General features: G+C 56.1%; 2 protein-coding genes across 2 annotated transcripts in view; one reads left to right on the top strand and one right to left on the bottom strand.

The window, feature by feature from the left end:
* DOK1 (docking protein 1) overlaps nucleotides 1-6385 on the top strand; it is a 7465-nt gene extending 1080 nt beyond the window's left edge. Inside the window, exons 2-5 of the mRNA XM_057369328.1 lie at nucleotides 364-657; nucleotides 2788-2896; nucleotides 3315-3487; nucleotides 4545-6385. Coding sequence (XP_057225311.1) covers nucleotides 364-657; nucleotides 2788-2896; nucleotides 3315-3487; nucleotides 4545-5666 — 1698 coding nt within the window. The 3' untranslated portion in view covers nucleotides 5667-6385. The remainder of the gene's footprint in view (nucleotides 1-363; nucleotides 658-2787; nucleotides 2897-3314; nucleotides 3488-4544) is intronic.
* A 698-nt stretch (nucleotides 6386-7083) lies between these two features.
* M1AP (meiosis 1 associated protein) overlaps nucleotides 7084-12446 on the bottom strand; it is a 16304-nt gene continuing 10941 nt past the window's right edge. The window contains 6 exon segments of the mRNA XM_057369327.1: nucleotides 7084-8028; nucleotides 8203-8361; nucleotides 8860-9066; nucleotides 9574-9715; nucleotides 10311-10461; nucleotides 10978-11151. Of these exon segments, the coding sequence (XP_057225310.1) occupies nucleotides 7885-8028; nucleotides 8203-8361; nucleotides 8860-9066; nucleotides 9574-9715; nucleotides 10311-10461; nucleotides 10978-11151 (977 nt within the window). The 3' untranslated portion in view covers nucleotides 7084-7884.

Here is a 12446-nt window from a genome sequence, read left to right as displayed (position 1 = left end):
GGCTCGGTGTGACCCGGGCACGGTGTGACCCGGGCTCGGTGTGACCCCGGCTCGGTGTGACCCCGGCACGGTGTGACCCCGGCTCGGTGTGACCCCGGCCCGGTGTGACCCCGGCTCGGTGTGACCCGGGCGCGGTGTGACCCGGGCACGGTGTGACCCGGGCACGATGTGACCCCGCCTCGGTGTGATCCGGGCGCGGTGTGACCCCGGCACGGTGTGACCCCGGCACGGTGTGACCCCGGCTCGGTGTGACCCGGGCGCGGTGTGACCCGGGCACGATGTGACCCCGCCTCGGTGTGATCCGGGCGCGGTGTGACCCCGGCTCGGTGTGACCCCAACCCGGTGTGACCCCGCTCTCCGCAGCGCTGGAAGCGCGGCTGGTCCGCTCTCTACCCCGCCAGCCAGCACGGCGTGGCTCGCCTCGAGGTGTTCGACTGCAAGGAGCCGTCGGCGGCCGGGCGGGCGGGTACCCGGCGGCTCGCCCGTACCGTGGTGCGGCTCAGCGACTGCACCAGCGTGGCCCCGGTGGGCGAGGYTGGTCCCCGCGCCGGCACCGCCACCTTCCGCCTGGAGACCCGCGACCGCAGCTTCCTCTTCGCGGCCGAGAAGCAGCAGAGTGAAGAGTGGGTGGCGAAGCTGTGCCAGATCGCCTTCCCGGTGAGCCCCGGTGTGGGTGGGGGGGTGCAGGGAGCCGGCAGCTCGGACATCAGTGTGTGTCTGTGTGGGGTGACCCATTCCCATCTGGTGGCACCGGGAAGGACACCCTGAGGCATTGCCAGTGGTCTCAGATTCGGAGCAACCAGTCCTGGCACTCCGGTTTGCTCTCGATGGCTCCTGCTGTGTGTTTTAGGATTCCTCAATGTGCTGTCAGTAATTCATGGTTGCAGCTCCAAATTTCAAGTCGGGCTCTTGTTTCCCGTTCAGAGCTTGTGCTCTGCCCTGCAGAGAGCTGGCCTGAGGCCAGGTGATGGCCGAGGAGTGTTTCCTCTTGGCCCAACCATTGCTGCCTTTCCTGCCACAGCAGCAGCGGCGGAAGCAGAGCCTCGAGAGCGTTGTGGTGCCTGGCTCCAGGACCCATCTGRTTCCAGGATCTGGAACCCCCTTTCCCCCACTGGGGCTCACTCCTGGCTGCTGCTGGGGTCACCCCATCTATGCTGGGCCTCTGGCACAGCCCCTGGAGCTGTGGTCAGCCAGAGTGACCAGCCGAGGCTGTTTGGGCAGTGGGTGCCCTCAGTGTGGTTTTCTGTGCCCTCTGGGAGAGCAGCCTGTGCCTGCCCAGCCCCACAGTCCTGGGTGGTGTTTGCYGAGCCCTGGGTTGGGCTCCAGCCCATTCCAGGCTTGCAGTGCTGGGYAGGGCTGCCTGGCAGCTGGTGATCCCAGGATCTCCCCCCACGGGTGTTTGCTGAGTGTGATTTACCTTTGTCCCTCGTGCAGCCTCCTGCCATGCCAGGTGTGTCTGTGCAGCTGGCTGGGCTGAGAGGCACTGGTGTGGTGCTGGAAATGACTCTGTGTCAGCCTGGTGCAGCTGGAATTGCAGCTTTTGCCCTGAAAAGAGCTTGTATGGCCGAGCTGGGGGCACAGAACACCCTTRGAGTGGGGCAGAGTAGTGGCCAGGCTTGGAGCAGGGCTGTGCTTGTGCCATCCTCACATGGGACCCCATCATTTGTGTGTCTGGGGTCCAGAAACAAGCTGACATTTTGTGAGCAAAAGCCTACAAGGCTGACAAGTGTTTGAAAAAGGCCTGACCTGGAGCAGGAGGCACRAGAGCTGCACGTGGCCTCTCTGCACAGAGCTGGAGAACTTCAGCTGGGATTGCTGATCATCTGCRGGGAGAATGTGATTTTGTGTCATGTTGCTGCCCAGAGGGTAAGCAGGGTCTGGCAGCTTGGGGCCAGAGATCATTTGTAGCTCAGAACGGGATGGTTTTTCCTTTTGAAAATGAGGAAAAGCACAGTCAAATGGATCCCTTGAAGGCTCTGGCAGCTGTGGTGGCCCTTGGCTTTCCAGTGCCAGGCTGGAGCCCTGCTGCATTGGATGGTTTAACTGAGGAGGTGCTGCTGCTGTCAGCTTTCAGAACACGAGGTTTTAGGACCCAAACACAAGGGCTGGATGACCCTTTTTTGTGCCTTGCTTGCRCTTCTTGTTACGAATCTTTCAAACTGAAACTGTGGCAGTTGCCTCTGCTGCAGCCCCAAGAACAGCTCCAGATGCTGGCCACACACTGCCCCTCCCTTGGCCAGCTGCACAGGGCTCTGTGAGTTTGTAATTTGTAATTTCTGGAGGAGCACCAAGGTTTTGTGTCCCTGCTCTGGGCCATTTGAGGGCTTTGCTGACAGTGTGTGCGTTGCACTTTCAGTTCTGCATGTGCTAAAATAGAAGCACTCGCTTCCCCTCGGCAGGTCCCTCTCCTCCTGGSCAGGACAGGACACACCCCCGTGTCACCAGGCCACCAACCCCCCATGTTTGTGCGGGTGGGTGTGGGTGTTTGGGCTGTGCCATGCTTTGGGGGCAGCTCTGTGGGTTGTGCTGCCCTGCACCCTGTCCAGGCAGAACCCAGCTGGGGCCAGGGTGCTCCAGGAGCTCAGGGAAGCCCCTCTGCGCTGCCTGACCCTGTTCATCCTGGGTGTGTGGGGTTATGGGGCTCTGTCAGTGGTTTTGGGGTGGGCAGGGTGCAGGACAGCCAGGCTGAGTGGGGCTGGGGTGGGCAGCAGGCGCCGGGCTGTGCAAGGGGATGCGGGGTCTGATATGGGAAGAGGARAATGGGGCTGATCTGCTCTCTTTCACCAGGGAAATGGCCCCAGCGATGGCGTGGTGTCACCGCGTGGCCGAGAGGGCAGTGGGGACGCGCCGGCCCTGGAGATGGCTGTGAACTCCATCTACTACTCCAGAGATGAAGGTGGGACCTGTCCCTGCTCTGACTCGGGGCCACCTTCTGTGGGGCCTTGGCCTGACTTGGGGCCACCTTCTGTGGGGCCTTGGCCTGACTTGGGGCCACCTTCTGTGGGGCCTTGGCCTGACTTGGGGCCACCTTCTGTGGGGCCTTGACCTGCTGCTGCCCCATCAGCGGGGCTGTGCTGGGCATTGCCTGGGGCTGGGTGTCCCTCTGCCCCGCAGTGGGGCTGTGTGTCCCCGTGCCCTGTGCAGCCCTGTCCCCACAGTGAGGCTGTGTCCCCATACCCTGAGCGGCCCTGTCCCTGCAGTGGGGCTGTGTGTCCCTGTCCCCGCAGTGGGGCCATGTGTCCCCCATACCCTGAGCAGCCCTGTCCCCACAGTGGATCTGTGTCCCCACACCCTGAGCAGCCCTGTCCCCACAGTGAACGCCTTCTGGGTGACGGTGCAGCGGACGGAGGCGGCCGAGCGCTGCGAGCTGCGTGGCTCCTACGTGCTGAAGGCAGAGCGGGACAGCCTCGTCCTGAAGGACCCACGGACGGACGGGATCCTCTACGTCTGGCCCTACCGGCTGCTCCGGCGATACGGCCGGGACAAGGTGGGCAATGGGGTTYAGTCCATCCCTCCTAAGGATGATGGCTGGATCAGAGGGGCTTGGACACACCAGTCACTCAGGATTTGTTCACTTTGTGGGGTGAACTTGGCTGAGCTTTGGAGGTCTGTCCCCTCTCCAGGGTCCTCAAGCAGTGAGTCCCCTCTCAGTGAGGGGGGTGCCTTGCTGCTACCGAGTGTGAGATGTCTGAGAGGCCACCTGGATATGGAGGAAGTGGCAGCTCTGAGGTTCTTTAGTGGTGGCCCTGGGGCTGTTTACAGCAGTTGCCACGTTGGCTGTACTCTGCTCATGGTGTTTTCTGCACATTCCCAAAGTGGAGGTGGGAGCTGAGCTGCCCTTGAGGGGACATCCACAGAGTCTGTGCTGGGGCAGGAGGAGCTGCAGGGTGTGGGGGGCTGCACAATGACCCCAGCAGAGGGGCTGACTGTGCTTCTGTGTGCCAGCACTGACTCACAAAAGGAAGTCTGGTCCCAGAGGCTTTTGTAGCARCCCCAGGGGCTGCTGCTGCTTGTGAGAGAGGCAGAAAATCCCCCCTGGTCCAGGGAATGAGGCTCAGGAAGGGTGTGGGCATCAGCTGGTGGGACCCTGTGCACCAGAGTGTGTTCAGGCCTGAGGAAGCACAGCTGTAGTGTGAGACTCCTCTTTAAAGGACCTTACCCCACTAACAGAGTACTGCTGWTAGGTAAATGCTTTGCTTACTCTTGGTAGCTGAGCTGCTGCTTCTGGGCTTCCTCCTGTGGAAAGTGTTATTTCCTGGACTCTCTGGTGCTAATGCAAGGCAGCAGAGCTCCATTGGGAGCTGCAGTTCTGCCTCTGGGGCACTCCCAGTGWTGTCCCTCAGGTGGGCTCCAGTGCCASGTTTGTTCTGGGCTGCTGGGCACCRGGTGGCCCTCACTGTGGGAGCAGAAGGAGCAGGATTTCATGGCAGTCTCGCAGCGTGTGCAGGATCTGTGCTGCGGTCACACACCCTTTGATGGGAAGCACAGCCTGTGCTGGCTCAGCGGCTGCCGAGCAGGATGTGACCCTTCTGCTTCCCCTTCAGGTGATGTTCTCCTTCGAGGCCGGCAGGCGCTGCGACTCGGGACCTGGGAACTTCACCTTCGAGACCAAGCAGGGCAACGAGATYTTCCGCCTGGTGGAAGCGTCCATCCAGGAGCAGAAGGCGCAGGTGCAGGAGAACCGGCAGAGCTGCGACTCKCTGGAAGCCGACAGCCCCAGCATGGTGCTGCTCCGCCAGGCCATGGCCGACAGCCTGAGCCTGGAGCTGCCCGCTGAGGGCGACGACGCCCCGGCACCCAAAGCGGGGCTGGCACCCAGGGCTGGCACAGCAGAGGAGAGAGACGCCGCGTCTCTGCTCAAGAGCCGGACTCTGCCGGAGCTGCCCGTGCCCCCGGCCAAGCCCGCGGTGCCCAGCACCCCGCCACGCTCCCCTCTGCCCAAGGTGCCGCGGCCCGTGCTGCTGGCTGAGGACCCGTCCAGCGTGTACTCGGAGCCCTTGGACGCCGTGAAGGGCCCGCGGCCGTGGCCRGACCCGCTGTACTCGGACCCTGTGGACAGCAAGGCCGTGAGCGGGGCCAAGGCGCCCGGCGGGGCCGCGGAGGAGCCGAAGCTGCGGCTGCCGGTGCCGCCGTTCTCGGGCCCGTACGAGCAGGTCCGGGCTGAGGGGCAGGGCCGGGCCGAGGGGCGCTCTCAGGGTCCCCCCAGGCACAAGGAACACATCTACGACGAGCCCGAGGGCCGCGCTCCGCGCTCGCTGCCCGCCCTCACCTGCATCTACGACGAGGCGCGGCCCACGGGCGAGGCCTGGCGCACGCAGGGCCATGATGGCAAGGGCGGCTATGAGTACCCCTACAACGCCAGCACTGACGACTACTCCGTACCCACCTTCCAGCCCAAGGCCAAGAGCCCCAAGCCRGTGCCAGCCCCCAAACCCCAGGCTGCCTTCATCCCCAAAGGGGTGGAGAGGATGGAGGATCCTGGCAGGCGGCGGAGCAGCGCTGCCCCTGAGAAAGCGCTCGCCAAACCCGGCCTCAACAGCAGCAACAACAACAACGTGGARGTGCTCTACAGCCAGGTGGTGAAGCCCCAGGCGCTGCAGAAGAAGGAGCAGTGTGTGGATGAGTACAGCTTGTCGCCTCTCTATGAGGAYTTGGGAGAGATWTGAGGTGCTGCTGCTTTGTGTGTCYGTATCSCAGGAGGGACTGAACATCCTGGTGCCAGCTRGGCTCCTCCTCTCCAGGGTTGTGTGGTTGTTTTTGCTCACCAGCACCGAGGGGCTGTGTTCCCCTGGAGGGGAACAGCAAGAGAGCTGTCGCTGGTGCAGATCCCAGTGTTTCTCCAGCTCTGGAGCTGGCTCCACTGTGCCTTGTGTTCTGCAGGAGGGCTGATCTTTTCCTGTATCTGCTGCTCTGGCTCTGCTCTGGCTTCCTCTCTGACCAGGCTGCAGAGCTCTGGTGCCTGTTGTGGTGCATGGAAGGCTGCTTGCCGTCAGTCTCCAATAGTATTTTTATACAAAGTTATTTTATTATTAAAGTCTGTCTGTCTCAGAATGACACGTTTGCCTGTGGCGTGGATGGGGAGATGCTGGTGCACGTTTGTGCCAGAGCTACTGAGCTAAGAGAGAGCCTCAAAGGAAAGTGCCTGCCAGATTCAGCTATGGCTGGGATGTCCTGATTCCAGGGGATTAAGGGAAATGAGAGTCAGGATCCTAAATATGTGATGGCCTCCAGGCCTAAGGCTGGGCAGGGCCAGGCRCCAGCTCTGCTGCAGCTCAGTGGCTGTTGAGTCACAGATTTCTCCTTCTCCAGCCCCATCCCACTGCTGACCCTCTGCCCTGCTCCCAGACGCTTTCAAAAGCCTGGAATGGCCCAGTCTGGATCCAAAATCTGATTCCTGCTGTGTGGTTTKGGTGATTGCTGTATGGCCAGCCTTGGGCAGAAACCTACGAAGGGRAAAAACAGGTTGGCCTTTTGGTGCTGGGGCTGGTTTTGAGGTTTCACATCCCTGACACTGCCTGCCCCCACGTCTGGATGGGGCTGCTGGTGACTGGTGCAGGTTCAGCAGCCTGACACTGACAGAACAGGCGGGTGACAGGCAGGGCTGTACCTGTGCAGCCCCAGCTCAGATCAGGGAGCCACAAACCGCTGGGGAAGTGGGGAGGTTCAGGTCCCCAAGCTGGTGAGATGGTGATGAAGTGATGAGCTCTGGGCATTTCTCTGGTGCCCAAGTTGCAGGAGAAAATCCTCAGTCCTGTAAAAACACAGCTYAGCTGTCACCAGGACCAGTTTGTGGCTGTTCCCTCTGCTGGGTCCTCTTCTCCCCTTGAGTCTTGCTGCCGGAGAAGGGGAAAAGTCTGAGGGGTTTTGGGAATTTGAGGGAGGCTGAGATGGTTCCAAAAACTGTTGCCTCCCTGTTATCCCCTCCCCTGACACGATTTTGTGATGTTTATGTTGTTGACTGGTTTGCAGGCCCCAGGCTGGGCCCTTTGTGTGYTCCTGGGATCCCAGGGAGAAGAGATGGCTCTGATGAGATCCCTCATGCCCTTGCTCTGTTGCAGCTGTTGAAGCACAAATCATGGTGGGATAGCAGTGCTGGACATGTCAGAAACCACAGGCAGAAAGGGAACTTAATGCAGGATAACTTTATTTTGAAACAGCTTTCAGAACCAGTAAGTAGAACACAAACTGTGCTGGCATCAGGGTGTCAGTGAGATCACCCCACCTTGGCTTGGTTGATCTGCCCCTGRCCCTACAACCTGCACTGAAAACCAGGCTGGAATCTGGGCAGGAATTCTCTGGAATTGCCCTGGCTTGGCCCTTGCTACAACTCCCTTCATGAGCTGGGGTGTTGGACAGCGAGGTCAACCTGGGAAGCAACCAAAYCACCTGGGAGAGCAGAACTCCAGGCTTTAAGATGAAATTCCAGAGYCCTGTTTCATCTTTATTCAAACACCCCACTGAACCTGCTGCTGTGGGATGAGGGCAGCTCAGCACTGCTGCCTTCCTYGTCTGTCTGATTTCCTCCCTGCCCTGCCTGCAGCTCTTCTCTTCCCACTGACAGCAGTCTGTGGCTTGTGGCCCCTGCTAGGCCACTCTGAGAAACCCAAATTTCAGGCAGGCTGGTGACGTGTGCCGCCAAGAACAGGAAATTCGCGGTGCTGCTGCTGCAGGGGACAGCTGGATCTCRGGACAGAGGGTCCCAGAGCAGCAAACTTCCTGCAGAACTGGCTYGGTGACGAACACAACCGTGAAACAACAACGAGGAGGAACAAACGATGGGAAGTGCCTGTCTGACCAAGGCCAAGCTCGGTGTCTTGCCTGACCACATCCGGCCCTCTGCAGCTGAGCCCGGAGCTGTGGCTGCACGGGGGCAGCTCCTGGTGCTCACTGCAGGAACTCCTCGTACTCCTTGGGGAGCAGGGAGCCCTCGCAGGAGCCTCTCCTGGCTGCTGCTGCTGGTCTGAACGTTTGGAGGGGAGAGGGAGCCATCAGCAGRGGAGCCACTGCAGCTTTGGCTCTGCTCGGAGGCTGCAAGACAGGGACAAAACACAAATCCTTGCAGGATTTGGCTGTGCCTCGCCTTGCTGGTGCTACACCCAGCCCTGCTGGCCACAGGGAGCACAGGAGGGCACATCCTGCAGGAATGGGACCAGGAGGGGACAGCAAACCCTGTCCAGGATGGTCACACACACAGGGACTCACCTGCCTGGGCTGGTGCTGCCGCTCCGGGCGCAGCTCCCGGGGCTGGGGCTGCTGCCGCTGCGGGGGTTTGTACAAAGAGCTCTTCAGGTGTTTGTAGAGGTTGCTCTTCAGGTGCAAGGGGTTGTAAGCAACTTCCACTTCCAAGTTGTTCAGGGCGCTCTGCTCAAAAGAAAGGACTGAGTTTGCTACGGGATGTGACAGGTAGGGGCTGTGGGGTTTGCATGTTTGTGGGTTTTTGGTTTCTTTTTTCAGGGATAGCATTGCAGACTCTCTAAGCCACTCTGCAGTGAAGGGTAAAGGGATTTTTGGCTGTGCTGCTATCCCTGTATAAAACAAGAGGCAACTGCTAAGAAATTTTAATGTATTTAACATTCCCTTGCAGGATGCAGCCCTATCCTTTGCCCTGCCCAGAACTCAACCTGGGTTGAAGTTGAGAATCACCCTCAACTCTGTTTCACAAGGCTTCTCCCCCCAAACTCCTCCAAAGAACAGGGATTTGTTGTCCATGAAGAAAGCTGTAGGATACAATGTCTGCTGGTARAGAGTTTTGGGGTGCTCTGTCACATTCCGGCTGTCACCAGACATTGTCACAGCCATTTCCTTCTCTCGAGGTGATAATGAGAGCTGATAACRAGTGACTGATAACGAGTGACTCACCTCGATGGGGCCCCGGACTCTCTCGGGGTGCTCAGCCAGCAGKGCTGGGAAGGCTGATGGCAGCAGGAGCTCTCTGATGGCCACTGCTTTGACCAGCAGAGTGGCCGAGTCGGAGGGGATGATGATGTAATAGGGATGCACCACGACGTTCCAGTTTGGAGCAGCGTTCTGGGGCTCCCCCCTGGCCAGCAGCATCCACTTCCTTTTCTAAAGGGCAAAATCCTGGTGTGAACARCAGGCAACAGCCACTTCCTTCAGCACTGTCACCATGGGGCTCAGAGGAGACACACATATCAGAAGGAGGACACTATTCTGCTGTAGGGCTGAGGACAGTTGGCATTTATTTTGGTTTTTAGCAAGTCAGTTCCTAAGAAAAACACCCAATTTTGCTTCACAGCTTGTCAGTAATGGCCAGTCCTTCACAGTCCAAGCCTTGGTGAATTATTTTTGCATTTAAAGTCACCAAGTCTAACTCCAGCCCTGACATTTGCACTTCACACACCCAAACACTGAAATTCTGATATGTTTGAGGGTTTTCTCTGCAATCTGATGTSCTGTAGCATCTTTCCAGCAGATGCCTTGGCTGGAAGGATTTACAAGGCCAACTCTGGAAATGTTTCCTAGTGCAGGCCAGACAGATGTTASGAGGTGTGCACTCACTGTTCCCTTCCCTGGCCATCCCTCCCCATCCCACTGCAATTTTCACACACTCACCAGGAGGCTGTGACACAGAGCATGGAAGCTGTGCTGGTTTGTCTCCAGTTCATCCCAGTCCAGCTGCCAGCAGCTCGTGGGCTTGATGATGAAGGGCAGCCCRTAGAGTACAGACTCACAGACCCCTTCAGACTTCAGAGCCCTGCAAGGACAGAGTTTGTGTGAGTCTCTTCAGCCATTGCCAGATTTACCACAGGGTGGAAATCTTTGTAAGAACAACTGCTCAGCTCAGAAATCACACTGGTTTTCCTATAAATAAATTTCAGAAAAGACACCAGAGAGTGTTTTTATGCTGTGCCCTGTGCCACGARCTGCTGCCAGGGAAGTGAGTACATTCCTAGTGAAAGCACAGCACTCTGAGGCTTTGCTTGCTTTTTTTACTACTAGTCCAACTAATTAGCCGAGGCTCTGGCACGCAGTTAATTGCTGTGGCCTCATTAGGGAGTGAGGGAGCAGAATTATTGCAAGAGAACTTTTCCCTGGGATAAAGAACTGCTGCATGAGTGACACCCATGGTGCCACACTCACAGAGTGCCATGGTGACACCACGTGTGACTGCTGTTCCAAGTGAGCAAAAATTGTGTTTTTTCACACCAGAATTTGGCTCACCAGCACTTTGAGTTCCCCAATACCTCCTGGTGATGTCACCAGGCCCCAGGATGGTGTTGCACAAGAAGATGAAGCTGCTTTTCCACCTTTTCCCAGCTCCCCAGTGGAAGGCACAGAACAACACTCACTTGATCACCCGGAGTTTGTGCAGTGCTGGGGGTGGCCAGGCTGCCAGGTGCCAGGGACAATTGGGATCTGCTGCTCTCCCAGTGCCTTCAGCTGGCCCCAAAAGCTGGGCTGGGTCCAGCAGCCTCTCCTGCAAATCACACTTCAGGCACACTGGGAGAAGGAGAAGGGTTTAGTTCACTGGAATTAGTGAAGTTTAGCACATAACATCCTCAAAGCACTTACAAATTAATGTTTTATAGCAACTGCTGAGTGAAAAGGACTAAAGCCTGACACAAGGCAACAACTTGTCCTCAAGTCCCTCTGCAAGACAGCCTTCATTTCAGTGCAGCTCTGGCACAGACTCTTTGTTTTGAACACAATTTTTAGGGCTATTCAGCTCTCAGGATCTAAAAGACTCCTTTTTACCTTGACCACATGGCCATAAATTCACACTGTGGCCCTCCAGGCACAGTTTTGCTGCAGAATGGAAACTATTGCAGCCTCAAAGCAGCCATGACAGCAAAACAGCAGCTTTATAAACCTGATGACTTTCCATGTTATCCACAGACCCCACTTGGGTCTCTAAATGGGAGAGAAGATGCCCACAGGACAATCCTGGGTAACTTTTAACRCTGAGGGATTCAGGAGCTCCCTGAAGGGGAGCAGAGGGAAGAGAAAATGAAATACTTAAGGTGTTCTTGGGTGCAGCAGCGTGGCCAAAGCTTCCTGAGGGAAGGAGGAGGTGGAGCTGTTCCCTCTCAGTGCCGTGGTCATGGAGCCACGTTTTGAACAGCATCTCCAGGCTGATGACATTGTCCTCCACTGTCTGTACCTCGATGTCCATTCCCAGGATTGCCAWRTCTGCRGGARAAAACAAAAAACAAATGAAAAAKCACCAGTATTTTCAGCTRTCARAAAGAARATTTATCCCTTTTCTCATATCCAGTAATTATTAAACTTTTGTGTTGGAGGTGCAGACAAATGTCATTTAGCAACAATTTTAGGCCTGGAGAAATGTGGGCTGGACAGCAGAGTTAGGCAAGGCGTGAAGAGATAAACCCTTGCAAAAAAAAAAACCCCAAACCACCAACAAATAATACCTCAGAGGTGCAGCTAAATGAGAAGCTGGCTTGAAACCCAGCAGATAAATAAAAAGAAATGAGGAGAAATAAAATAAAGTGATGAGAAAAAAATCAAATTGCAAAATGCATAAGACATGCACACTTACAAACACAGAAGGTACAGCCAGCCTGGCAACACTAACAGCTTTTAYCATACAGCCAGGATATGAAAAAGGCTTTCTGAGAAGATGAATAAATAGCAGAAATAGCCTTTTTCCCCATCTTGTGATTACCAGGCCAGTAGGGGGATTAAAAAAATCGGTGCTGCATCCATCCACACCGAGAAATCTTTTGTTTATGCATTAGTATTTCTAGCTGGCAAAAATATCACTATGCATTAAAAAAAAACAAAATCAAACAACCTCCCCAGAAATGAATTCATTTCTACCTGGCAAATCACYCAGGCTACTGTAATGACTGTAATTCTCCAAAGGCTCTGCAGGACACATTTTTTACTGTCTCCACCTCCCAGCCTTGAGGAAGGGATTATCCTGGTTGTGCCTCTGCAGCAGARTTGACTCCCACTCACAAAATCTTTCACAACGCCCTTGCTACTAAAAACATTTCCTTATCATCCTCTCTGCCTGTCCTTGGTTGCCAGGACATTTAATTCCTACTTTTTTTCCCTTCTTCAGTTTTCTTTTTCAGTTGGAAGCTGCTCTTTATGACCTGAGCAGCCCCCACTGCCAGTCCCTTGCCCTGACAATGCTTTACTTCTTCCCTCAGTAAATATTTCCCTGTTTCTTTTTCACTTTTTCTCCTTAATGGATATTTAATCACTTACACATCTGAAGCTGGGACAACACACAATGATTTTAAAAGAAATTAACTGCATTCATTGCTTAGGAAAAACATGTTGGGATGCCAACAACTCCTGTGAAATGGGTCTGAAACTTCCTGGAGAACAGAGCCCATGGAGAGAAAGGAGCCTTGGACTGGAAAAAGATGGGCTGTGGCCATAAAAAAAAATATTAATGCTTTATCTGCAGGGCTTGTTTTTGGTTTTCCCCAACCAGAAATAGCTGGGACCAGTCA

Source organism: Malurus melanocephalus, unplaced genomic scaffold (assembly GCF_030028575.1).
Source record: "Malurus melanocephalus ecotype Western Australia unplaced genomic scaffold, MMel_1.1 scaffold_107, whole genome shotgun sequence".
Taxonomy (NCBI): Eukaryota; Metazoa; Chordata; class Aves; order Passeriformes; family Maluridae; genus Malurus; species Malurus melanocephalus.
Note: the sequence above shows the minus strand (reverse complement) of the source record. Positions and strands in the feature narration are given on the sequence as shown.